Source organism: Rhinolophus sinicus, chromosome 14 (genome assembly GCF_057876585.1).
Source record: "Rhinolophus sinicus isolate RSI-liver-muscle chromosome 14, RSI-T2T, whole genome shotgun sequence".
NCBI classification, from domain to species: Eukaryota; Metazoa; Chordata; class Mammalia; order Chiroptera; family Rhinolophidae; genus Rhinolophus; species Rhinolophus sinicus.
In genome coordinates this window covers 80,742,488-80,770,452 of record NC_142514.1, presented here as the reverse complement: position 1 = coordinate 80,770,452, position 27,965 = coordinate 80,742,488, and the positions used below count along the sequence as shown (strand labels likewise).

The window sequence follows — 27,965 nt, the reverse complement described above, 5'->3', positions numbered from 1 at the left end:
GTTCTTACCTGCAGTTGTGGTCATCAGGAAATCTTGATAGTTGAAAAAGAGCTGCATGTAGGAGTTGGAGTACAGGTACAAGCGGAGAGATGAACTTCAGGGGGAAGTTCATGAGCAGTGACATTCCACACAAGCAGTGGAATGTGGACTATTGCCTAGTTGTGGAATGCTGGAACACTGACCCACCAGTATTTGCGGGGGAGGGGATGCTTCGGGGTAACGAGACCAGGGTAGCGTTGAGAACATATGTCCTGCTAAGTAGGAGGAAGAATTCAAATGTAGAGAACTGGGAAGTGTTAATGATTTTAGATGTGGAAACAGGATGGAATACATCAAGTTCAGAATGATTCCTCTAGCAACAGGGTTTAGTCTGGCATGAAAGGAGACATGAGGACAGTCCGAGGACTCCAGCCAGGAAACAGCTGATGAGAAACTGGACTTGAGGACATACAGCAGTTCAAATGAGTGCAAGAGGCGTTTTGAAGCAAAATGATCAGCTTTTCACAGCTGCCTGCAGAGGCAGGGCTGAAGGTAACAGCAGGAATTAGGAAGGGAGTTGATTTGGGGGGTAGTTGAGAACTTGATTATCTGTTGAGTTTGCAGTGATAGTGAAAGACAGAGCCACAAAGAATAGAGTGGAATTTATTCTCATGGAGCTGCAGGTGGAAGCGTCAGAATGAGTGAGGTTTCCGAGATAAAATGAAGCAAGAAGGGAGACTCGTAGGGCTTTGTTGTTGTTGTTTTAATTCTTGAGAAGGTATTTAATCTTGTAGTTTTACTTTTGGTTTAATGTGAATCAAGAGTAAATATGAACGAGGGGTGGCCGAATGGCTTAGTTGGTTAGAGCGCGAGCTCCCAACAAGGTTGCTGGTTCAATTCCCGCATGGGATGGTGGGCTGTGCCCCCTGTAACTAAAGATTGAAAATAGCAACTGGACTTGGAACTGAGCTGCGCCCTCCACAGCTAGACTGAAGGACACGACTTGGAGCTGATGGGCCCTGGGAGAACACACTGTTCCCCAATATTCCCCAATAAAATCTTAAAAAAAAAAAAGAAAAGAGTAAATATGAACGAAACATGAAATGAGACTCATATCTGTTAGTCTCTGTGTTCATATGATATACATTTGATCAGTACTGTATCAGAATGGTTCCATGAGATGTTATTTTTCGTTTTCTTTGTTTAGTAGGTGAATTTACCTGTCATGTTACACAGGTCAGTTAACCCTGTGTGTGCTCATGCAGTTGCAGTTGGGTCCTCACCTCTTTTCTTTTTCCAGCTTGTTTGAGCTTGCTAGTTGCCGAGACCATTTTCTCATAGATTCAACTTCCAGTGTCAAAAATTGCCATCTTTCGTGTGCATGGATCTCATTATCTTTAATGCTCTTTTTACATGAGCTGCGGGGTGATGATGGGAAGGGGCAGTGAATATCTGGCAGGAAATTGCAGGGAATTAGGTGGGATGAGGGTGAAGGAATTGGCTGAGTTCTCGTCTAAGGCAGGAGGGTAACAATTTTGCCTTGACCACTGTCATTGTCATAAATACAGAGCAAACGTTGGCAGCAATTTCCATGGCAGCTAGAAACTGTTTTTCCTGCTTTGCTTTTACTGAGACCCATTTCTTTGTAAGTGTAGAGCAGGACTCCTTGAAATTCCTTGTAATGGGATTTTGTTATGGGTACCCATCAGTTATAAAAGGGGACATTTATTTAAATGTGATGTGTGACCACAGAATGAAACAGATACTCCTATAGAGGCTTCACTTGTGAGAGAAACTTCTCGGTGGGCGTACAGAAGGTGATTACCTGGTCAGGGAGAAACTTCTCGGTGGGCGTACAGAAGGTGATTACCTGGTCTGTTGGCCTGGCGTTGGGCCAGTGGTTTTGTCTTGAAAGGAAGTGGCTGGATGGTAGGTGATGGTGTATATGAGAAACACGCTAGCCCCCGGCTTTACCCAGGACCTGCCCTAGGCACCTTCGTTTGTTCTGTCTGGGGAGGCGAAGCATCTTTATTTTCAGAAGATTGAACCCTTTTCTGTTCAGTTTCTGAGAGCGCCCGCAGGGCTCAGCTTGACTAGATTTGTACGGTGCTGATGCCTCGCTGTCTCCTACTGAACAGCAGGGTGGTGTCAGAGGGCACCTGAGCCATTGGACTTGCCACTCCCCAGAACGGGTTCGAGGGTCCTGCGTGTGACACCTGAGACATCAGGAGACTTGTGATATCCCCCCCACCCCTCACCCCCACTCTCTGATTTTAGAGGACGCTTGATGAACATAAGCAAAAAAAGAACCATTCTTGAGAGTCAGATAAGCTCTCTGCCTGCGTGGCAGAGATGAATGAGACGAGGGCACTTCCTTCCTCTGCCATGCCTCGTTTTCCAAAAAGTAAAACCTAGAGACAGATTATTTCCATTTCCTTTGGATTTCTGACTGGGGAGAAGAATGTGCGAGTGTTAAAATACATTTTCTAACGGCAGTAACATGGATGAGGGCATAATAACCGTGTGGGCAAGCACATCCTCAGACTAGTTGACTTTTTCACACAAGAGAGTGGACAGCAAGCTGCCTCTCCATGCTTTCCCATGACAGTATTTTTCTCGGTGCTTCTCCCTACTTTGTATGCTGGAGATGTTGGCATGTGTCGAGAAACTTAGCCACATCTGTGTTCTCCCCCACGAGAGGACCCCGCACTGAAATGTGGGCAGAGAAATACACAGAAAACAAAATGTGGAAACTAATGCTGTTTACTTTGTCCTCAAACCCGCATGAGGCTGTGTCCAGTTTCGTTTAGGCTGCGTAAGTTTGAGGAAACTAGAAACCAGCCTCCCGATCGAACGAGTCCCACTTTCTCTTGTTTTCCCCCCAAACTTGACCCTGAGTGCAGCAGGGGGCTCCCTAGGGAGCAGGAGCCAGGAGAGCGCCCCCTGCAGCTCGCCCCCCGCACTGCTGTGCTCAGTGTGTAGTTGGGCCTGTGTGTGACAGCATCTCCTTCCTTGGAGTTGGAGCCCTGACCCCAGGAGTCTCCAGCAAGAGCCCGATGTCCCCAGGCAGAGGTTGAGTTTCGCAGACGTGACACAGGACTCGAACGCTCTCATCTATAAGCCACTGGAGCGTCTTAATGGAAATGGATTTGTTTATTAAGATACATAATCCGAAATGACATGGACAGCATCACACGTGCTTTAACCTTGGGTTAACACTCAAGGGTTACAATAACACTGCCTCCAGCAACTTCTCTTGCAATAGCTCTTCAGAGTTTCCGAAATACTCTTGCATATACAGAACCTCACATGATCCTAACGAGAGAGCCCTTAGGTAATCACCATTTGGAAACAAAACAACACAGTCAAAACACTGCTCCGTGGGTATTTATGTTACGAGTTGATATTTGAAATGGCTTAGTTTTTGAATAGTTCTCATCACTGGCTATTTTTTTCCAGTTGGGTAAGTGAGGTAGACCAGAGGAATTAATACACTGGTTTGGAATGAGTTTGGCCTGGGTTTTCCCTCAGCATTGGCCTTGCGATGAGGAGTTCCTCATCCTGTGCAGAGAATTTGGTGAAAGTTCATTTCTCACATCAGCCTGTATTGTGTCCTCTTCCAGTGCCTTTTTGCACTTAGCAACAATGGAAGGAATAGCAGAGACCATTGTTCCGTTGTGCGCTCATCACTTTCTGAACAGGGACATTTCTCAGAAGACTTTTTAAACAACGTGTCATTGGACTCCCAGCTGGAATGATTTAATTGCTTTTGGATTCACACCGGGGGCATGTTGTGTGAAGGCCAAGAAAGCAATCACGGGGACGAGTTCACCGCATTCCTGCTCTGCAGTTGCCTTGAGGGGCAGTCAGGCCTCTCTCTGTTGGGGCGAGGGGTGCGGGCAGGGCCAGGGTCCCTCCCGCCATAGCCCCGTGCAATGAGGAGATGCTCTCTGGCTGACAGATGCTTATTTCTTTAATTGAAGTTTTCAGGGGCTAGCCTCTTTACTTTTCTTTAACCTCTGATAGCCCTGTTTGTTTTCCTGTTGAGGCAAGTGAATATTCCAAAAAATTGGAATACGGGCTGGGAGCGTGGTTTTTAAGAGCAGTAGTACATGTAGAGTCAGGTTATAACGTATTGATTCCTAACCGGCCACCGCTTTTGCACATGGGGCTGCTTGGCTCCGTTGCCGGGAGCACGATGCTGGCTGGCGCTTGTCCTCCGTCATGGTGCAGCCTCAGGCAGGCTTTCTGTGCTTCTGGTTTCTTACCTTTAAGGAAGAGGTAACGAGTCTTTTTCCTAGGTTCTGTGAGAGCTAAGTGAGTTAGTAACAGTTGTGCCCGTTGGCTATTATCATTAACACCACATGTGACTGAAAAGATCCAGAAGCCTAGGACAACCTTGTAACTGATGAGAGAATCCTGGGACATTAGTATGTTTAAAGGCCTGGCACACAGTGAGGGCTTTCTGAGAGGCGTACGACCACTGTGAGTGTGTGACATTATTGACTTGCCCAGAACGAGCTGTTTCAAGGGTGGCACGAGGTCCCCTGTCACACCTGCCCCTTGGTATAATCAGCCTGACCCCCATTTCTTCTCATTTTCCTGAAGTATTTCTTTCACTGGTCCACACAGGACCTGCGGGACACATACAACTTAGGACAGCGGGCCAGCGCCCCTCGGAATTCAGTGTGTGGATGCCTCTTCCTGGGACTGTGAGGCCCCTTTCCTTTGTGGTGAGATGCTTATGCAGGTTTCAGTGGCAGTCAGCTAGGCGATGTCCCTGGTGGTGGAAGAGAATCGTGTGGCTCAGATGTGTCTTCCTAAACAGGTCGCATTGGGCCAGCTGTTCAGTCTCTTTAAACCTCAGTTTCCCTGTTTGTAAAATGCTGATAACACCAGCTTTTCCCATTAGGGTTAGCTCTGGGGAGGGAGGAGCATGGGAAGTGACCTCTTCATGGCGTTTCATTTTGGGGTGATGCAAACATTTTAAATGTTACAGTATGGAAATGGTGGGACAGCTCTGTGAAATGCAGAAATCCATTGGATGATATACTTTAAATGGGCGCATTACATGACGCGTGCGCTAGAGCTCAGTAAATATACGTAAGAGTCTGTTAGGACGGAGTGAGTGACAGACACACAGTCCTGGCCCTTGGCGAGTGGTCAGAGGGTGGGGGCTGGCTCCTGTCCTGTCACCGGGCTCATGCCCTAGGATTCTGTCTTCTAAAGAACTGCAATACCCTGCAGTTGTGAGTAAATTAATATCATGTGCTTGAATCTTAGAATCTTGAATCAATTTTGTTGTCCATAGTCGGCTGGGATATGTTTATATCATGCACATTGTAAATTGAATTGCCGAGCTGTTCAGCAAACTGCGCAGTATTTAATATTTTCAGCTAAATTCATATGGCCTGTCTTAAGGGGAATCTTTAGTCACTTGGTAAATTGCGCTGCTCCCAGAGACTGTACAATGTGCATATAGAATCTTTGAAAGTTTCCTGGCTGGAGGGTGGGTGGAGGTGTACAAGTATTTGATTGAATGGTGGATCCACAATGTTTATTTGGAGACCCTTGAAAACAATCCTTATTACCATGCAGATATCTCCGTATTTACCTTTTCTGTATTAATACTTCTATTCTGAAAATTACCAATTCTTCTTGTATCATTGATGGTGGATATGGGGTACCTTCCAATTTAACACATTTTCAAGGTATATCTCTCCAAGTGTGTTGTGAATACTTAACAGCTTCCTTGTTCAAATCCAAAGGTGGACCAGAGTAATTTACTACAGATGTGGCCGGCCTTTCAGAATCCATCCCCTTGAATACAGGGTTTTATGAGACCCTAAACTGCAAAACACTTGATGTGCTTGTCATTCGAGAGTTAACACATGTCCCCTTCAGAGTACACCTGTAGTCCTGCGTGCTTTGTCTTGTTTCTTGAGAGTGATAAAGTATGAGAGCCCACTGCCCGCCATCCCAATAGGCCATTTGTCTGGACGTCCCTGCCCCTGGCACTCTGGAGACTGAAGATACCTTAGAGCCAACTGCCGTGGGCCCGGCTGTAGGGCCCGTCACCACCAGCTGTGAGTCTCGTCCTTTCCTCAGCTCCTTTGGGGGCCAAGTGGGCCAAGAAATCATTTTTCAATGACAAAAACCATTCATCCTGATTTATGGTCTTTCAGTTGCCCTGACCTTTATATTCTCCATAAAGGTCATCTGCCCTTTTAAACTTTAGTATCAGAAATTATTAGGGACACACGTAAGAAACATGTTTAAATGGCAAATCTGTTCAGCTCTGGTGGTTGTTTCACATCACTGCACGTTGATGTGTTCACCTTTTTAGACCTGGGGACGGTGGCAAACAACTTTTGATTGTAAGAAAAAGTAAGTCACATTCTATGACTTACAGAATTTAAGTTCTCACATAGAAAAGAAAATTCAGTTTGTTTTAAAAAATCCTCTTTAACGGATTTCTTTATATATTTCTTTCAACACGATAGGCATTCACTATGTAGGCATTTCAGAGGCATTTCGTAAATACCATGTAAGTCAGTGGGACATGTGGGTGACGCTGGGGTCGGGGTGTACAGTCACTTACCTGATGTTGGTGCCCAGGGTGGGCGAGCTGGGCCGCGAGGTCATGAAGGGGCTTCTGCTGCCCTGCCTGTGTCCTCGCTGCTCGCCCTGGCCTCGCACGGGCGTGCTGGAGCTGAGTCAGTGGAGATGTTTTTGCCCAGGGCAAACCGGGTTGCAGCTCACACATGCTGCCTTAAAATCCTCTTGAACTGTTGGCACTGGTTGGCAGACATTCCATTGTTTTCAGACAATAGTGACTCAAAGTTGAACTGGCTCCAGGGAGCAAGTGCAGCTTTGTATAGTAACAAGGGTTTAATGCCAGCCAATGGATGGAGTCTGTCTTCCCCACGTCGGGCTGCCTCGTAATGACATGAAGCTTACATTTAATTATCTGGCTCGAGATCAGAAACTTGGCACGCTACTCTTTTCCTTTCCTTAACACATTCTTTTATTTACAATGATTCTCTTTTTGTCCCTTCGATTTGTTTTGGGGGTGGGCCTGGGCGCAGGGTTTAATTTTATGTCATTTTGGGGTTGGTTCCGTCTTCCAGCCTAGTGTTCAAGCATTCCTTCTTGTCCTTTGTGTCTGTGCTAGCAGACATTCCGGCCCAGCTTTCAATAACACCTCTTGTCCACATGTGTCTTTCAAGGAGGTAAAGGCTTCGGAACCCAGTTAGCTCAGGTCAGGCACTGAGTCATCTCAGGATATCATATCGCTTTTGTCAGATACCAGGCAAGATTCCTCGTCCCTGCTCAGCTAATAAAACTCCATCGGGAGTATCTCCTCCTGTTCAGACGAAGTGCCTTTCTTAGCATGAATAGTCCTGGAGACTGGGGAGGCTGGACATGGGAAGGGCCTGGAGGCAGGCGGCAGTGCCGGGGTGGCCTGGTCGGCTCTGGTTAGAAAGGGAATTAGTTTTCAAAAGTAGTCTTGTCTTCACCATTGCAGCAGGAGTTGTAAAAAAGATCAACCTGACATTTGCCTAATGCCTTTCTCTCAAGAGCACAAAACACTTTGTATACTTTATTTTAAAGATTTCAGCGATTCCTGGAGGACAGACCCGAGGAGGCCGCTCGTTTGTAGTTCAGGGACTGGAAGCACAGATGTGTTTGGTGATCTGGGAACCAGAAATCAAAACCAAGGTCTCCACGTCCCTCCAAGAGGCCATGTATAGAGTGAGGGTTTGAAAGACCGTGTGACCAGCTTTTCATAGGCTGCCTTACTGGTCTCCCCCAGGAATTGTGGTGCGATCTAACGCTGAGCTGACCTTATGGGGACATCAGTGAGTACAAACTCCCTGGAGCTATCGGTGTGAGTTCCTCTTTGGAAAGTGTAGCTTTCCACAGTTGACAAGATCTCGGGGTTGCAGTTACAGGCGTTAAGTCACTTCTCTTGCTCATTTAGTTTTCATCCCGTATTGGGAGCCAGTCATATCTTCTCAGACACGAAGTGACTGTAAATCAAAATATCAGCCTTTGGATTTAAAGATTTTGCTTGCCATGGTGTGAAAACACTTGTCTATAGGCCATTTAACTTTCAGAGTATGTGTATACAAATCAATATATTTCTCTCTGTTCATTAATATAAGAGCTGCTTGTATTTGAGTACAATACAATTTCCTAATATTGTTCACCATGATAAATGCCTTTTTTTCCTCTCCCTTAAAGAAACGAGTCCAATTATTCCTTTTAATTGGGGACAGTGTGCATAGGTCCTCTATACATCTAACTTTCTTGGTCTTTCTGTCTCTTACGTTCACAGGGTTTAGTCTTTCACTGTGAGGGAATTTTTTTTTTTTCCCGTTTCCCCTTCTTTCCCCTTCTCGAGAATCTTACAAATGAAGACAAAAGATAATTACTTGAAGGGGTAAAACTGGCAGGTTCCCACGACACTTAAAATTAATGAGCTGTTGAGGACAAAATATACCTTCCCTTTGGCTCCATCGCCCTGGCCTGGTCCTACCCTCCCCCTTTCTTCCCATTTAACACGTGATTTGACTTTTTGGCTGTGTTTGCCATTTGGGTGTGTTGCTGCTATAAAATAGCCAGATAAGATGGTTACAGGAAGTAGATGCATTTGAAAACTATCTCACGGTTTAAATTAAAATAAAAAATTTTATTCTGTTTTTAATTTTTGAAAACTCTCCTTTCCTGATGATCTGGTCAGGATATCCTGTGGTAGAATACAGTACTAAGGCTCTCAGAGCAGCTAGCCGGGTTACGATGCTCATGGCCTTCCTGGCCCCTCTGGTTCCCCTTCCCCTTCCTGTCTGTCGTCATCGGGCCACACTGTCATCTTTCATTTGCAGGGCTTTGCTTTCCAGAGCATTTTCCTGAGCAGTTGATGTAGTATAGTGCTCGTTGTTGGTGACACTCTCTCAAGGCACCAGAATAGAACCAGGAGGTGAGTTCCGTTTCAGGTGCAGATAATGCTGAGCATGGAGCTGGGTGTTTCTTCCGGATCTCAGAAAGATACTACTTGCTAACCACAGTGCCATCCTTAACGAAGTTCCTCGAAATCCCACGTTAGCAGTTGGCCTTGCCTGTGGTTCATTTGGAAAGGAGGGATGGAGAACTACGGGAGCCCTGCCTATGGGAGCCCTGCCATGGGTCTAGTCATTGACTCCCCGGGAAGTGGTGTGTGATCCCAACTGGCTAACACCTACCTGGTACTTGCTTCATGCCCTGCTAAAAGCCCCTTCCTTTCTAGATGAATATTTTCTCCCTGAATCCTCAAGACAACCGTACAAGATAGATGGTGAGTGGAGAAACTAAGGCTTGGACAGGTAACCAGCTCCAGGTCAAATAGTTAGCAAATTATTTATCTGGATTCGAATTTAGGAAGCTTTATCTCAGAGCCTGAGCTCTTTTGGGGACTGGTAGGTGTAGACGGAAGTACATGGTCCATTAAAGCCTCTGGAAACCATGATGTAGCTAACCATGGGAAAGATAATCCAGCCCAGCAGTTTCAGGCTTTTTGGTGTCAAGATCCATTTCTACCCTCTACAATTATTGAGGGATCCTCCCCCCAAAAAAGACTCCTCCCCCAATTCCGTTTCAAGCCGTTGTTTCTCAGTCTAGTTGTGTAGGACACAGCTCCTTGGCCCATGCTGGTGTTATGAGCCTTGCGCTCCCCCTGCCCCCCCCCCCGGCTGAGGCAGTTGGTCGCTGGTTGGCCGCTCACAGCAGCCCACAGCCTACGGCCACTCAGGCTGGCCGCCAGCCACTCACGGCAACACTCAGCGGCCCGCAGCATCTCACGCCAACCTCCAGCTGCTCATGGCAGCCCAGCTCCAGGGAGAGTCATTGTTCACAATCTTAGCTGTAGAGGGTGCAGCTCACTGGCCCATGTGGGAACCGAACGGGTGACCTCAGCTTTAGGAGCTTGGCGCTCCAACCACCTGAGCCACCGGGCCAGCCCCCCCTCCCCCGAAGACTCTTATTAATGTGGATTGTATTTATTGATATTTACCATGTTAACATTACAACTGAGGAAATTTAAAAATATTCATTCAAAAATAACACAAACCCATTACATGTTAACACAGAACATTTTTGTGAAAAGTGATTATATTCCAAATCCAGGAAGTTATAGGTGAGAAGAGTTGTGTTGTTTTACATGTTTGCACATCTCTAATGTCTGGCTTAGTGGAAGACAACTAGATTCTTACGCCCGCTTCTGCATTCAGTCTCTTGCAATGTATAGTTTTGGTTGACGTATATAAAGCAAATCAGTCCCAGACAAAGATGTAGCTGGAATGGGCAGGAACCTTTGTAGATGACTTGATTCCTTGACGTCACACCCACACTCAGCCCGTGGTAGTGTCTTAAAGGTCAGTTGTTACAGCAACCTGAACCGATATCACTGAGCGTTTCATACTCCGTTCATTGAAATCCATCGGTTGCCCTTCCACTTGGAATGGATCTCTTACCCATGCACAATTTTGTAGTGTCTTGTATTGATCGCTTGAAAATAATGGTGCGCTGAGTTATGGACCTCTTTCCAACTGTTGGCACCTTTCCTTATGCCGTATCAAAGAACCCTGTATCTCCACGGACCTCGTCAGAAAAGTCTTTTCTAAGTGTTGAAAGGCTGTCAAACTCATGGTGGCGGACAGACGTTTTTTCAGGATTGTAATTTTTGCTTGAAATTGTGAATTCTGTCATTGGCAGCCATAACTATTAGTTATTTTCCTTGACAGGCTTACTTTATTCATTTTTGAGAAAGTGGCCAAATAACTAAACTCTACTGGTGGTTCTTTCAAATAAAAATAGCATTCCATGAAAAAAGCAGTTAGCTTGCGAGTTAGACAATCACGCAAGTGCTTTTTCCTGAAAATAGTCATCCTGCTTTGGTATGCGGGAGAAGTGCTCTATGTGTAGTTCTCATTTTGTCGCACAAAGTGTGTGTACTCAGGGGTCAAGATTTAATACCATTAGCAAGTCGTACTGCTTTATCACATCCTTAAATGACGCTGGCTTTGTTTTTAAATTGATAGTGAAGAATTCTCTCGTTACTAGTCTCTCGTTTGGTACCACTGCATTGATTTGTTAAGTCGCCAGCAACTTTGCCCACCTTTTGTCGGTGTTTGAAAAATAAATAAGTTTTATTGAAATGTAATTCATGTATCATAAAATTTACCCATTTAAAGCCCCCCCCCCCCCCGCAAACCTTGTACCCATTAGCAGTCCCTCCCGTTTTCTCCAAACCCTGGCAGCCACCAGTCTACTTTCTGCCTCTATGTATCGGTCTGTTCTGGTCATTTCGTATGAATGGAATCATGCAACATGTGACCTTTTGTCATTGGCTTCTTTCACTTAATAGTGTTTCCAGGATTGATCCGTGCCGTAGCATGTATCAGTACTTGAATCCTTTTTAATGGATGGATAATACCCCCGTTTGTTTCTCTAAGTACCAGGTTCATCAAACCTTTGGATTTCACTCATCCCCCCAGTTTTAAACTATTATTAATAATTCTGCTCGGGACATCTGTTCTTTTGTGGACATATTTTTCATTTCTCTTTTGTACATACCTGGGAATGGAATTGCTGGGTCACGTGGTAATTCATGTGGTTTCAGCTTTTGAGGAACTTCCTAAGCTTGTTTTCCAAAGTGACTGCATCGTCATTTTACATTCCCACCAGCAGTGTATGCAGGTTACAATTTCTCTCTGTCCTCACCGACACTCCATTATCCGTCTTCTGGAGTATAGCCATCCTAGTGGATGAAGTGGTATCTTGGGTACTCTGGACTTGGCATTTCCCTGACAGCTAATCCACCTTTAGCCATCACCATCATGGAAATATCAACACAGTGAAAAAGGCAAATAATATCTTAGGATAATTGTGAAAACAGTTTTGACCAAGGGGAGTCCCCTGAAAGGGTCATGGGTCCCCCAAGGGTCAAGTTACCCATTAAGCTAGTAGAGACATAGGGTGTGTTTTTAGCATTGTATTTCTCCTTGCTTGGACAGGGCACTAGCAGCCCCTCTTTTTCCCATGAAACATTGGGAAGCAGCAGGAGGCAGCTGGGTTCAAGTAGGAGGTGGTGATGGGTCATCAGGCCAGCCGTCTGTACTGAAGCCCTTCGCATGGTAGCTACAGCGAGGACAGGGGGACAAGAAGAGATCCTACCACAATATGGTTACGTAGCAACCTGAATGGTCCTTTCAAATGTGCAGCAATACTTTTCACTAAATGTCAGGTGCCTGCTGAACCCCAGACATTGTACAAGCTAGACATGCTCCATCCGGGAGCATCTGTTACCCCCAGTCTATAGACGAGAAAACTGAGGGATTAAATCACTTGCCCAGCTGTTAACTGCAGGGCTGGGAATTGAACTGCTCATATAGTGTTAATGAGAGGGGACAAACCCATAGGATAATTTTTTTTTAACTGAATAGAGAGAAATCATTATAGAACTGGTACTTTTTGTAGGCTGTACCTTAATACACATCTGAGTGGCAGTAACAAAGCAGAAGTATGTAATGTTTGAGATATAAAATAAGTTTCCTGTGCCATGTTTCAGTAAAAGAAAATTGGGGAACGGTCAAGAATTGCCTAGATTCATGTTCTTTGGCTTGATTTTTAATCTCATTGAAGTATGACTTCTTACAGATGTTGCTTTTAATTTGTCTTGAAATCAGGCACAGAGACTGCCAGCTTGGGTATGATTGATGGTTTCTGACAATGTGCAGTTACTTACACTTAGAATAAATGCCAACCATTTGAAGCTCTTCATTTTTTCTGTAACTGAGATTATCCAGTGAACCTTATACAACACAAGATCACAGACCCTATTTTGATGTGGCACGGTCTTTACTTCCCTGAAAATTTAGTGTGAATGTAACCACTGGGGGCCAGGAGGAACTTTAGAAGGTCCACGTCCAATCTAGATAGGGTTTTGTAAGTCCCTATGTGTACCATATACAGAGTAATAACAAGTGGACTAAAGAAGTAAATCTAAGCAATTGAACCCCAAAACAGTTGGGAGACTTAGAGGATTATTTTTCCATTTGAAAACATGGGAGGACTGTCTAGGCATTGCAACAAAGAAAGAAAGTTAAAAAAAACAAAAAAACAAACTAGCGGATTTAGCACCACAAGAAATGGAAAAGCAAATGAGAACTAAGAGGACAATATTTGTAGCCTGTAAGGCATAAATGTAATTGCAAGGACATTTGCACATGGAGGTGAGAGAGAGCAGAGGAGCTGTGTAGACAGGTCAGCGGGAGGGCATCCTTAGGAGACAGAACTGGTGACCTGAGGGCTCTGAAGGGCAGATGGGATAGAGGAGTCTGGCTTCTCTTCCTGCTGGCTTACAGCTGCCTGGTCAGGTAGTGAATTCTGCAAGTCCCAGATTGGGGTTGGGGGCTGTGGCCTGGAGTGGGCAGGTAGGTAGATAGACATGGTGACCTTTTAAGGCTCCCTCTGTCAGGAAATGCACCAGGCGCCTTTTAAAAATGACATCTAAAGGGACTCACTCTTTTCCCCACGTTGCTCTGCCTGAAGCTCGTGGGGTGGAGAAGACCAGGCAGGGGTGGCCGTCCTCCTTCGCTGGCTGGGATGTTTTGAGGGGAGTGGAGACCTGTGGGTACAAGAGGAACAGATGGGAAAGGCTTGTTGATTCCCAGAGAGGGTCTGGACCTGACGAGTCCGTCTAGGTTTGCAAGTCCTGGCTGTAAAGCACCAAGAGAAAACTTGACAGCGGCCTCACTGGCGTGTACTGTAAAACCCTGGGTATCACTGTGCCCGTTTGAGCTCCTCGTGGGTGGGATCCAGCCTGCGCATTGGCAACTGGCACTGAGAGCGAGGGGGGCTGGGCATGGGCAGCCTGGCTGGGCAAGGTGCCTGCCTTCTCCAGGCCTGTTGACTTCACCCGTAAAGTGGGCATGAGGACAACATCTGTCTCTCTGGATTCAAAGGCCAAGTGTACTTCCCAGCGCCACTTAGCATCGTCCCCTGGCTCTGGGTCAGCACACGTACGCGTTAGCTGTTCCTGCTGTTGTGACCTCTGGAGTAGAAGCAGGGCTGGCTCAGCTGCGCCCCTCGCCCTCCTCCCTGGTCCCTGACACACTTTCGTCAGCAGATCTTCAGCCTCAAAATGCGTAACTAAGTTTGAGACTGTGTTACGTTACCGCAGACCCCTGTATCTGTGTACCCGAGGGGCTCCTGCTCCTGGGGTGTGACTGTGGGTGTTCATGTCTCCATTTTAATTCTCTCTCTGTGTTTAAGGCATGATGCTGATGTTCTGAGGCCTGTTGGGGTTCTTGGGTAGGGAGCTTGAAAAATGGATTTTTGGTCATTTGGACCAAAGCATATAACTGTTAGGATATGCTTGTATTTTCTCCTTTGTCTCCGTTTTGGGTTGTTCCTGCTCAGTGCGGGGTGCTTTGACCCGAGCTGCTCTCGGGGGTGTGATGAGACCTGACTGACATGCGAATGTCTGCCTTTTTTTTCCTCTTTGACTTCGGGAAGCTGAGGTTCCGTGGCAGCCTCGTGACTTCATTCTTCCTTTTTCTCTCCTTCCTCCCTAGTTTTCAACGGTTCTAGCAGGTCATCACGGGAGAAGGAACCTGTTCAAAAACACAGAAGCAAAGAGGCCACTCCCGGCAAGGAGAAGCACAGCGACCCCCGGGCCGACAGCCGGAGGGAGCAGGCGCCAGCGAGCCGCCCGCCCACGGCCCTCTCCACGGGCTCCTCGGCCAAGGGGCCCGCCGCTGCCGACCACCACTCCCCTCTGCATCGGTCGGCTCAGGACTTACGGAAACAGGTAAAGCCCCACCCTGCCTGCCGCACCAGTGCCTGGTCTGGCCCAGCGGTGCCTGCCTGCCAGACGCCACCTCCCCATGTCACCAAGTTCACTGAAGGGGAAATGTGAGTAGCCTCAAGAAATGCAGGTTTCGAGGGCGCGTAAAGCAGGAAGGTGATGCTCGGAGGTGAGGTGGGGAGCGAGAAACCTCACGTCTGCACAGGGGTGCAGCACACACCCCTCTCCTGTGAAGGCTGATTTTCCTGGGCTGGAGCGTTTGCCTTCTTTGCTGGACCGAGCTGCATCCTGGATGTCAGAATAGATAGGAAGGGTGGAAATAGATGTCAGAATAGATAGGAAAGGGGGTTTGCCGTCGTCCCTCCTCATCCATTGACGTGCCCTGGGTGTCAGGTGAGTTGCAGAGTCTTGGGGGCACGTCAGTAGTAGTTAGGCCCAGAGCTGGTAAGTTACACCTTCAGAGAGGCCTGCAGACTGCCTGGGCTGTCAGCGGATGAGCCTGCGCTGTTCATGTGTTCTTCTCCATGTGACAGGTTAGCATCTGCCCCCAGGACTTCTGAGCAGAGGCCGGGCACGTGCTGCTGAGCCATCTGCGTGAGATGGGTGTGGGGCGGGTAGGGCTTCGCTTGGCTGGGTGCATTTCACTCCTGTGCTGCAGGGTCAGCAGAGGCAGGCGCACACTGGCCCCCGTTTCAGGGTCAGCTCAGATAACACAGATCCTGTTGGGGAAACTTAAGAATGGCCTCGGGGCTCAGCCATTGTTGCTGTCACAGTGTTCCTTCTGTAGACTGTGATCTCTCAGGACCCTGGGAACTAGATGGTAGAAATGAAGGCAGGTGCCTGGGGGCAACGCAGGGAAGGTCTGGCTCGCAGGGGTCAGCTGGCATTTCATTGACCCCTGCGCTCCTGTTCTAACTCCATTTTAACGGCAGTGAGCCCTGGGGATCACAGATGAGCTCGCCTCATCGAGAGTTTTATCACACAGAGTTCAATTTTTCCCTGAAATAGACGGGAGACTGTATCTTTAAAGACTGATTCATTGTGAGCTGTGGGTAGACTGAAATTTCTTGGCTGGCAGTATTCCAGAATGACTAAAAGATGGTCATCGTGGTGTTAAGATAGTGGAATTTCTCCTTTTGAATTGTTCTTTACCCCTGGTCTTTCCCCTCCTCGATGATGTCAAAAATATTTCTCTGGATATGTGACTATACACATACATAGGAATATGTGTGTGTACACACACACACACAGACACATTGTTACTGTTAACCTAAAGCTTTCAAATACTCTTCAGGGCTAGCAAGAATCCTCATTTATGTTTCCAGTCCTCAGGTACCCACTTCCTCCTTTGCAGTGTTATCTTGAGATTAAGCAGATGGTTTTAGCATATTTTAAACACTGCCTGTTCTTCCCCATTTTCCTAGAGAACGGAGCGTGACTGTGGGATTGGCCTCCCAAATGCTGATGCACAGTTTTCAGGACTGAGAGGCGCACAACATAGCCTTTCGTTCCTGTGTCTTTGGAACGTCTCCATCCTATTTCCAAAGCTGAGGGTGTGATAGGCACTTAGGCAGAACTGTCCTGCAGATGTTTTGCTTATGAAAGAAAACAATTAAAAAAGGACCCAAGGAAGGAGAGGACCCATCTGTGGGGCAGGAATGAAGGGCTTAGAAGGGATAAATATGTGACTTGATATTCGCATGGAATCATAATCAGACACTTTTCTCTCAGCACGTTCATGTGTGGGGTTAGACTGTGTAAACCTCTGGTCTCAGTTGGTCTTAGCACTTGCCTTTCAATTCACCATTTACCACTGTTAGGAGTAAGAAATTTGCACCGTTGGAGGTAAGATTTGAGGGGAGCAGAATGTACCCTTGCCCTGGATCCCCCTGCTCGGTGGCTGCATGTGTGGCCTTGGAGTTGGAGAGACCTGGGTAAGTGCAGGTGCTTTCTTGGTTCAGGTAGCGTCTTTGCAGGTGGGTGTGACAGTGCAGGCATTCCAGCGCTTCCTCCCATCACCCCTCCCTTCTGCCCCCTCTCCCCAAGCCCCATCAGCTCAGATGGGGTGGCCCAGGGCTCCCAGTTGTAGTGTAACTCTGGCTGTGACCTCTCCTGAGACTTAAGATGTGATACTGAGTAACCTTTCTTTTGGAGCCAGTCATGTCAACTCCTCTCACAGGGATAGTGTGAGAAATGAAAGGATAATTTTGAAACCGTCAAATTCCATTAGTTAAGTACTGTGAAAATAAGGTCAATACAAGCAAATGGTAGATCCTTTTGTAACTGCCAGATGCAAATTAGAGTCTGACCTTGCATCTTTTCAACTGCTTACAAGATAGAGGTCCAAAGGGTACTCCGATGTTTAATTTCAGCTCTGATTAATGTTTTTATATTAGCCAAGAAGAGAAGGACACACATGACTGTGTGAAGCGTGCGTAGGTGGGCAGGTGCCGGGACGCAGTGTTCGGGGTGCTGCTGAGAAGTGACCTTGTCCCGTTTACCCCGGCATCACGTGATCACGCACGGTTTTTACTATTCAGTTGGTGCAAAAGTAATTGCGTTTTTGTAGTTATTTTTAACCCTTTAAACCACAGTTACTTTTGCACCGACCTAATAGAGAGCCCTTGTCCCAATTACCTGACCCTGTGCCATGTAGTTCTCAGGCCCCAGACCCCAAGACTTAGATCTTTGAACATGCACTTCACCTATGCCTTTTTCTTAGTGCGAGGGGCTTTGCCAGCCCTCTGGCTTTTCTCACACCAGACGTGCTACCTGTCGTGATGCTGTGATGCACACACGTACGTAACAGCCCTGCGATTGTCGGGGTGGGGGGCAGGGGCTCCCCTGTGTGATGGTTTGATTGTGTGGTAGGTGTCTGAGAAAGGAGTGAAATCTATTTTTTTGTTTCCTTAAAACAGTACTTGGGTTTAAATGCAGTAAAAAGTAAGAAATTTAGAATGGTAAGACGAGCTTATACCTAGATGGGGTTTTGAAGTGTTGGTTTTCCAAGGGAGTCATGAGGCAGGTTTTTTTTTTAAACTTTTATTTATTTTAAGTGTGTTTTTCCAGGACCCATCAGCTCCAAGTCAAATAGTTGTTTCTATTTAGTTGTGGAGGGCACACCTCACAGTGGGCCATGCAGGGATCGAACCGATAACCTTGTTGTTAAGAGCATCGCGCTCTAACCAACTGAGCTAACTGGCTGCCCCGAGGAAGTTTTTATTTGTACAGAAATGTGCTGTTGGTCAGCCAGGACGTGGGTGTTAGGCTGGGCTGAGCGCTCAGGTCACCTCTGTGCTTACTGGTGCTGAGGCTGGAGTGTAGTGTGAAGAAGAAACTTAACAACTCGCCTGGGCCTCCGTTAGACACGCTCTGCTACCTTCAGAGGAAAGGTTTTCATGTGAAAATGTACAGGGGTTGCTGCAAAGTCCTAGCCTCATAAGCTTCAGAGTGGGGTTTTAAGCTCCGTGCAGACTAAAGAATTAGAAATATTCTTACACAGTTCTGCACAATGAAATAGTAGCATCCAGGGAGAGAAATGTCAGAGACCCACCTTAGCTGTAATAATGTTTGTTTTATTGTGTTTCTCATGAAGTTAGGCTTGTAGTTTGAATTGCATGTGTTTGTCGAGTGGTATTTGTGACTCAGTGAAGTTGCCGCTTGTGGGAGCAGGTGTTATAAAAAGATTTAGAGACTGCTACGAGAACCCAGCTTTTCCCGAGACTGGGGCAAAACGTCTGCCTTGCCCTACTGCTCATTAAATTGGGTCTTTCTCCAGCAGGCTTTCCCTCCCCTTCTATAACTCACAGCCTGCCCAGGAGAGTTCTGCTTATTTTAGGCTCCTTTGTTTTTTTAATTCAAGTTTTAAAGCCCAAGGGGACTATTGCCAACCAACAGATGATTTTTCTCTTGAGCTCTCTAGCTGCTCCTCAGTTCTGAAAGGATGGGCAGAGGCACCCGGCTCAATGGCTCCCTCTAGTGAGAAATAAGAGATTGACAACTGAATCTCATTGAACCGGGGACAGTTTCTTTGACTAGGGCTGGTTGCAATAAAACCTCACGGCTGTGTGCGTGGGCTAACCTGAGCTACAGGGAACGGGTGGGTGGTGGTGGGCCAAGAAGAACAAGCTGCAGACACCCCACTCCCTGAAGACCTGCGTGAGAGTTGGGGGAAGTGGGGTGCGAGGTTGGAAATCCATACCAGATCTGAGAGAAAGAGCTACTTGAAGAGTTGAAGTTGTTCAGCTAAGCAGTCTTTTCATTGCACGTTGGAGGGTTCTGCCATAGCCAGCTTCGTGTGAATCCCCAGTGGTTGGAAATGACGTGTCTCATGTGCTCAGTGTGAGCACCCTGTGTGGAGAGCTGGCCCTGGCTATCGTGTTTGGTTCTGTTTAATAAGGCAGTGGGTGGGGACAGACCTCGGTGGCAAGGGAAAACCATGCCTTCTTCCATTCCTTTGTTTTCTCTGGTACCAGTTGAACAGTGCACCTCTAGAAACAACCACAAGGCCAAGGAATAGGCATGTGTGTGTTGACAAGTGGGTCCTGGATCATTGGTTTGTTTTGTCCCTACCTTTCTGACACATGGCACAGCTGGTTGGACAGACTGATGCCTGGGTAGGCACGAAACACAGGCACACTGGGCGTGGGGTAAGAAGAAAGAATATGGTCAACAAAACATGCCCTGACCTGTCTTCGTAATTTATTTCTCTCTAAATTAAAATACAATGTTCTGATGGGGATACACTGAGTCTTCAAGCTTGTAATGTAGACGTGCAAATATAAGATTTGGGTGGACACTTGTGAAGATCACTGTTACCACAGTGAGGAAGAAAGCGAATACAGTAACGCGTTCTTCTGAGAGAACAAGGTCGTTTGCTGCACATGTTGGCAATAAGCCATTTTTAAATTGACAGAAGGTGGTCCTTTTGCTATTGAAAATGGCATGCCGTTCCTGTAACCTAGCCAGCTGGAGGTCAGGTGCCCCTGAGAAGCTGCACTGGATGGACCCCAGGGCCCTGCACTCTTTTCTGTGGTAGAATCTTGTGAGTTGTGGGACCACTGAGCCATCTGCACGGGCTTGCAAACACTAGTCCCTTTTCTCTCTCCTCACTGATTAAATCAGAATAGAGTGGGGCTATAGAGACTGGAATCAGCTTTGTTTTTAGCCTCCCACAGGGATTCTTAGGGGTCCCAGGTGTGAGAAGCACTGAACCCAAACTTCTGCCCGATGTAATGACTGAGGAGGAGATGGCGTTCAGCACCGTCCATGGTCGGCCTTTTCACTGGCAATGCCTCATTTTCTAGAAGAGATTAAAGCCTACTGTGCAGTCCGCTTGACTGTGAATTGGGTGGAGAGTTGGAACAGGTTTACTCTAAATGGCTAATGGAAGATGGAGGGCCTGTGGGGCTTTGTCTTCACTTCCTGGGAATTGTAGCCCTGCTCTGAAGACACTGGCTCCCTCCCCAAGGCTCTTCTAGTGTCTTGATGGTGGAAGCATCTCTCAGAATGAGCTACACCAGGATTAGACTGTTGCTTTTGTTTTTCTAAATGGTTTGTTTTGGTTTTAGTCAATGGGAGGATCTGAAAGAACGATTAAAAATTAGATATTTTCATTCCTCACCATACCTCGTATTCCAAATTAGTGGTACTGGCTGTGGGAAATTTATCTTTGCCCCATCTCTGGTTTTATAAATTTATTTTTAATTTGTTGTCACCATGTTGCTAGTTTTTTATTTATTTATTTTTTAATGTCAGACCCTCTCTTTCCCACCTGATCCTGTCAGTCCTGCTTCTTTGTAGGGTGGTGAGTGGTAGAGGATCCAGACTGTAATTCCTGGGCCTTCCCTTCCGCCTCCAGTGGGGCCCGCGTCCTCACTGAGTCTAGAAGTCAAGGCCGGCTCACCGGAAACCTGGTTCACTAAATGCCCCATGTTGGCTCATGGAACACAGTCTCATACCAAGAATTTGTGGCTTTGATTGGACTGTGTATAATTGGTGACATACAAGTAAATATGGGTCTTGGTGGCTTCTTTCCTTTTTCTGTTTTCAGAACCTTATACTGATAGTTTGCTTCAGTGGTATCTCCCCATATCAACTTCATCATCAGCTGGGACCTCATTACAAATGCAGATTCTCAGGTCCATCCCAGACCTACTGGATTGGAAACGGGATGGGGCTCAGTGGTGTGCTCTGACAAGCCCTTCTGGGGTTCTGACGACCACTGGTTCGATACCTGAGGGAAAGTTTGATTTTTGCTTCTGTGTTTGTTCCACACGTAAGCGGACTGCATACCCCTGGGCTAGACCTGGGCGTAGTGGAGTGGTTCCGTCCTCTGGGAGCCTGACCCCGTGGCGGGGCAGCTGCACAGCCCATGGTGGCCCTGGGTGGTGAGGAAACTGCTTCAGGTCGCAGCTGGCACAAGGAGGGAGGGAGGTGCTTTTGCATGACCTTGGCTGGTCAGCCCTCCTGAGTCGGGAGTACAGGCTCCCTTTACCCTGTCACCTTCTTCTTGGGGTTTTTTGGTGAGAAAAGAGGGCTGTTTCTGCTGTGTTTCCCAGTAACTTCAAGTTTTAGTCTGCCTCTTTGGGAGGTAGCAGTGTTAATGTAACCGAGGAGTTCGTTTTTTACCTCATGTTGCAGATGAGAGCTTGATACCCAAGATGTTAAAGGGCTTGTCAGAGGCCCCTGAGGGGCAGAGTTGTGATGCGACATCCCCCGCAAACCAGCCAGCCCAGCAGCAGCTCCTGTGGCGGGCCCTACACCCTTCTGCGGACATTAATGCATTTCTGGTGTCCACCCATGTCACTCTGGTTTCTTTATATAAATGAGGGTGGCGTTTATGTGTCACAAGATTACTGTGGTGTCCGAGTGTAAGGCAGCCTTTGCAGCATATGCTTGTCTACGCAGTTCCCGTGGAACTGAATGTGAAAGCGTGTTGAGGGGTGGAAATTGGGACCCCCTGTGCAGAAGAGGGTCGGGCGTGCTGTGCTGCATGGAAGGCGAGGTGTGCCTCCCGATGCCCAGCAGGCGCCGCGTGGGGCACGGCCTCAACTGTGACGTCATGACGTCGGGACAGATCAGAGGGCGGGCAGCCACCCCCGGGCTTGGCCTGGAACTTGCATCGCAGCTGAACTACTAGCGCTGCTATTCTTTTCTTCCCATAGTATTTTTGTTGCGTTCTTTTTTTAGCACGTAGATTTTAAAATTCTGAGGGCATGCTGTTACAGGCCCGCCATATTCCCAGGTTTGCATCCAGGGATTCAACCAACCATTAATTGAAAACAGTATTTTTGGGGGGATTTAAAACGCACCCCTAATCCCCGTGTTGCCAAGGGTCAACTGTATATATCCCCGTCCCTCAAATGGCTAGGATCTTGCTATGTTATTATGGTATACGTTATTAACCTGTGACAGGTGGTTGACGGGCATGTGGAGCGGTCCTCACGAAATACCGGATTTCCTGGAACCTTGGGGACACACATGCATGTTAAAACACACCAGGAAACCGTGCTGGGCAACACCCTGTCAGGCTGCATGTTTTTGTGCAGAAGGATAGGTGTCGAGTTGTGCAGAGGTTTTGAAACTGAGCACCTCAGAGTTTGGTTCGTGGCTGTGTATTTTATTTGCCTTGGCTGGTAGCCCACGTCTCTTCTCTGTTTAGTTACCAGTGAGTGGAGGTCACCTTCTCAGCAGGTACTAATTCTGCTTTTCTCCCCCTCTGCTTCTCCTGCTGCCTCCCAGGTTTCGAAGGTAAATGGAGTCACTCGAATGTCATCTCTGGGTACAAGTGCAACCAGTGCCAAAAAGATGCGCGAAATCAGACCTTCACCGTCCAAAACTGTGAAGTACACTGCAACGGTGACGAAGGGGACTGTCACATACACCAAAGCCAAGAGAGAACTGGTCAAGGAAACCAAACCCAATCACCACAAGCCCAGCTCAGCTGTCAACCACACAATCTCAGGGAAAACTGAAAGTAGCAATGCAAAAACCCGCAAACAGGTGCTATCCCTCGGGGGGGCGTCCAAGTCCACCGGGCCCGCCGTCAATGGCCTCAAGGTCAGTGGCAGGTTGAACCCAAAGTCATGCACTAAGGAGGTGGGGGGGCGGCAGCTGCGGGAGGGGCTGCGGAATTCCAAGAGGAGACTGGAAGAGGCACACCAGGCGGAAAAGCCACAGTCACCCCCCAAGAAGATGAAAGGGGCGGTCAGCTCTGCCGAAGCCCCTGGCAGGAAGGCGGCCCCTGCTCCGGCCCCAGCGCCTACCCCGACCCCAGCCCCAGCCCCAGCCCCCACAGAGAGGGCTCTGCTGAACGGACACGTGAAGAAGGAAGTGCCCGAGCGGAGCTTGGAGAGGAACCGGCCGAAGCGGGCCGCGGCTGGGAGGAGCACGCCGGGCAGACAAGCACACGGCAAGGCGGACGGCGCCTCCTGTGAAAATCGTTCTACCTCGCAATCGGAGCCCTTGCACAAGCCGCACGAGGCAGCGGCCAAGCCCGAGAAGGGGATCAGCCGGGCCGGGTGGGCGGCCATGGACGAGATCCCCGTGCTCAGGCCGTCGGCCAAGGAGTTCCACGACCCGCTCGTCTACATCGAGTCGGTGCGCCCTCAGGTGGAGAAGTACGGCATGTGCAGGGTCATCCCCCCTCCGGACTGGCGGCCCGAGTGCAAGCTCAACGACGAGATGCGGTTCGTCACGCAGATCCAGCACATCCACAAGCTAGGCCGGCGCTGGGGCCCCAACGTGCAGCGGCTGGCCTGCATCAAGAAGCACCTCAGATCTCAGGGCATCACCATGGACGAGCTCCCGCTCATAGGTAAGCGCCCCCGTCCTGGGAGCCCAGTTTCTCTCCTCTTTCACCTGCGGATGCGCTGCTCCGTGCTGAGGAGGCTGAACCCGTTTGCTCCAGGTGCTGGGCATTTGTGCAGAGAAGGGCTGGCCTCCAGGTCTGGGCTTTCCCCTGCAGCGGCAGTGCAGGGCCTCCCCGCCGGGGCCAGAGCAGTGTCTGGGGAAATGGGCATGCTGCCCCGTGCCATCCTCGGCTGGGCTGCCTTTACGAAGCACCACAGAATGGGGGGCTTAAACAACAGGAAGTTGTCATCTCTCAGTTCTGGAGTCTGGGAGGTCGACATCAAGTTGGCTGGCAGGGATGGTTTCTCCTGCAGCCGCTCTGCTTGGCTGATGTATAGACGGCCGTCTTCTCCCTGTGTCCTCGCTTGGCTCTTCCTGTGTGTGTGTGTGTGCTGCTCGTGTCTCTTCCTTTCGTTAGAAGGACACCCGGCGTATGTGTTGGGACCCCCACATTTTAACTGCCTCTTTTAGGACTTTATGTCCAAGTATGGTCTCATTCTGAGGCACTGGGGGTTGGGATCCAACATGTGAGTATTTAGGGGACGGGCTTCAACCCGCAAGCTCCCGTTGAGCTGAGCCCATTTCTTCTTCTGTCTGATCTTTGTCTCTTCATTCTCAGTTTACTTGAGGTTCTGTTTCTTTGGTGACCAGCTTGGCCTTGTGGAGCCCACAGGTCAGGGAACAAGCACAGCTGTGGCCGGGACTGCTGCCCAGATCAGCGCGGTGACGCCCAGTGAGCGCACATCCCAGCCCCGAGACCCGGGGCTCCCGCAGAGCCCACGCACAGCTCCCCGGGAGTTCCTGGCCCACTTCTGACCTGGATCTTGCACCTCTTGGGTTAGCTCGCTGTCAGGGATGAGTGGGCTCTGTGTAGTGGGGTTTCCTGTGGGGACCGCTCACTTCCCTTTCAGATCTAGATTCACGAAACGAAACCGGGGGCATTCCTGCCTCCATTTTGGAGGTCCTGATTTTTCAAAGGCTGGAAGGAAAGGAGACATTTAGCAGTCATTTAAGTGTCAAGCATTGGCAATAAGACGGAGTTCCTTGTGAGATGGAGGTTTCATTATTCCTCTCAGCAGGTGCCCGCCAGGCCTAATGCCTGAGTGAGAATCATTTAATTTGAAAGAATTCTTGGTTTGTAGTCTCCTGTCAGGGATGGCACGTGAGAGACAGTGACACAGGGCTGTGGCAATAAGCTGAGCCTGTGAGAATATCTCCGGAGCTTGGTGGTGGCTGCACCCTGTGTGTACTCAGGCCATGGGGGGAGATGGCATTAGTGGAATGTCCCGAGTCACCCCCAGCCCCTCACCCCCCAGGGAGCGGTGGGTCTTTTAGGGATAGGTGGTGTATTCAGGTGGTGTCATGATAACAGCCAGCGACCTTTTGTTCCCAGTAGGATTTCTTTAACCTTGACTCCTTCTGTAGCAGCAGAAGCCAAGTAGGCGTGTCCATGGGCTGTGTGAGTTCATGCTTTTTGTTATTGTCTGGAAGCGTAAAGCATTGCCACTGTCCGGAAAACGGGTGCTGACCTGGTCTATTACCAATAGAGGCCTTGGGCCGTCTGAGCTCAGCCATCTTGAGGTACAAGGGACTTAGTAGTCTACGAAACACAGACGAGCCCCTTGGGGCGCTGCTGTGCTGCAGAGAGTAGGGTCAGTGTGGACGTGGGTAAGGAAGGCGCTTTGCCAGTTAGTAGCCTGGTGGCCTTGGGAACGGGCTGATCATGGCAGGTGAGGCCGTGAAACAATGGATTTGCAAGAGCTTAGAGAAAAATGAGAAAGTATGGCTGGCCTCCCCTCTAGTGACACCTGTGATCGAGCCACCAGGGCACGTTGGGGTCGCTTGTTCACTCTCCACTGCTGCCAGCCCTGGGGGGTCTTCTGAGACAGACCAGAGTGAGGCGCAGAGTCTGGCTGATGTCGGGGCGAGTCTCTTCACCGAGGTTGCTCCCTTGTCCACAAACAACTGAATCCAGCATCCTGCCAAGCAGAGCAAATGGCATTCAGGCTACTGCACACCCACCCCTGGTCTTATTTGCAATCTGCCCGAAGTGGTCCAGGCTCACATCTGGTGGTGCCTCGATGCACCGCCAGCCCTCGGCCCTGAGGCTGCTCTTAGGCCGCTGTCAGAGTTCGGCAACAGTCCTGCTGCTTTCCTGAATCTATCCCTCACCCTCCAAAGACGAAAAACTTCCTTACTTTGCTCCCCTAACGTTTTCTTGTGCATTTACCTCCTGGTAGCCAGTGGATGGTTATTCTGGAAGATTTTCCCTCCTTTATTGGCCATAGGGAGGCTGCTTTCCCGGGTCCCATCTAGATAGTCACTGTGCAAACATTCTAACGTATTTGAGTGGACATGCATCTGTACAATTCTGTAATTTGATCAAGGAATGGAGTGAAAACTAGCCCCTGTGTCCTTCTGAGATAAGCAGCCCCTCTGTGATGGGCGATGGGAGGGAGGGTTTGAAGGACAGACAGCCTGCCGGGTGCCCTCACCTGAATATTGCCCATCACCCTAGAAATCCAGTGGGATTGAAAATAAGCAACCTCAGGGGCTCACATGTCGGAGGGTGTTAGAAGGGGAATTGAGACTGACAACACAGCCGGCATGTGTGCAATTCCTGACGTCACAGCTGTCCCAGGTGATGCTGGGACACGGGTGCAGCCGAATGCACAACCCCACCCCCACCCTCCCCGCCCCTCCCCAGGGATGGGCCCCTGCTCCTGTCTCCATGTCTCTGCCTCCTGGTTGTTAAAAGGCCGTGCGTCAGTGCATGCTGGCCCTGTCTGAGGGGACACTGGATGTTCCTCCCCACGGGTCTGCACGGCCAGCTCTGCCATTCAAGCCCCTGCCTAAGTGTCCCCTCTTCCCTGACGATCCCACCTACAGCAGTAGCCTCCATCGTTCCCCGGCCTCAGTTGGCTTTATTTATCCCTGTAGTGCCCCACGTTGTCTTAACGTCCGTTTCTATAGACTGAGCTCCCTGAGGGCCAGAAATGATTATTGGCTCTTCTGACCCCGGAGCCTGGCGGTGTCCTGGCACATATGGGCACCCATGGCCTACCCTGGTCCTTTTCACCAACTGTCGGTGCATTTTCTCCCCTCACTGTCCCAGGAGGCTGTGAGCTCGACCTGGCCTGCTTTTTCCGGCTGATTAACGAGATGGGTGGCATGCAGCAAGTGACTGACCTCAAAAAATGGAACAAACTAGCGGACATGCTGCGCATCCCCAAAACGGCCCAGGACCGGCTGGCCAAGCTGCAGGAGGCCTACTGCCAGTACCTGCTGTCCTACGACTCCCTGTCCCCCGAGGAGCACCGGCGGCTGGAGAAGGAGGTGCTGATGGAGAAAGAGATCCTGGAGAAGCGGAAGGGGCCCCTGGAGGGCCACACGGAGCACGACTACAACAAGTTCCACCCCCTGCCCCGCTTCGAGCCCAAGAACGGGCTCATCCACGGCGTGGCCCACAGGAACGGCTTCCGAAGCAAGCTGAAGGAGGTGGGCCAGGCCCCGCTCAAGACGGGCCGGCGGCGGCTCTTTGCTCAGGAAAAGGAGGTGGTGAAAGAAGAGGACGAGGACAGAGGCGTGCTCAGCGACTTCCACAAGTGTATCTATAAGGTAGGACCCTCGGGCCTGGAGCCGGGAGGGGCTGGCTGCGGGTTGGCTCGGGGGATCCCGACGGCCTGGACCGCGCTCCCCGAGAAACTCTGTAGCCTGTGGGAAGCCCGGGGGTCGGCACACAGGCCTCGGGCGTCTGCCCGCTGCGGCCGCCCTCACTTCCCCTGTCGGCTGTGAGCACAGGCCGAGTGCACGCCCGTGTGCCGGGCCGCACTGCCCACGCTGCTGAAGCAGTTTCTCTGCCCACAATTCCGAGCTGGCCCCTTGGGGACCGCCATTTCAGCCTGGAGGACGGGAGCTGCCCAGTCAGGGCTGGGGGTTCTCGGAAACAGAAGGAGCAGAGCCTCTGTGGCCTCCAGCACTGGTTTTCTTTGCTGCCTTACTTATTTTTGGCACAGCCCACCGCCCCCCCCAGCCCCACTTGGCCAGATGGAGAGAAGCCTTGATAGAGTTATCGCCGTACATCTCACCACAAAAACTGCGGAGGGAGGAGGGAGGCAGAGCCCGGCAGCAGGAAATGCACAGCGTGTTTTCCCAGTTCTGCCACGTCTTGTCGCAGCATCAGCCCCCTTGCCTCAGTTCAGCAGTGGAGACTGCATGTGGCCTCCTGTTTGGCTGATTCTTAAACCAGGCCTGAGCCACGTCGCTCCCCAGGCAGGGTGGCCAG

At 49.4% G+C, this 27,965-nt stretch overlaps 1 protein-coding gene across 6 annotated transcripts in view; it reads left to right on the top strand.

The window, feature by feature from the left end:
* Positions 1–27,965, top strand: part of JARID2 (jumonji and AT-rich interaction domain containing 2) — a 253,610-nt gene that overhangs the window by 203,506 nt on the left and 22,139 nt on the right. For 5 of the 6 annotated variants that reach the window (XM_019742971.3, XM_074335194.2, XM_074335195.2 and 2 more), the window contains 3 exons: positions 14,595–14,830; positions 22,571–23,645; positions 26,796–27,298. In XM_019742971.3, the coding sequence (XP_019598530.3) occupies positions 14,595–14,830; positions 22,571–23,645; positions 26,796–27,298 (1,814 nt within the window). Of the gene's footprint in view, positions 1–390; positions 532–14,594; positions 14,831–22,570; positions 23,646–26,795; positions 27,299–27,965 lie in introns of those variants that run through there. The other variant, XM_074335197.2, reaches the window with a different exon arrangement.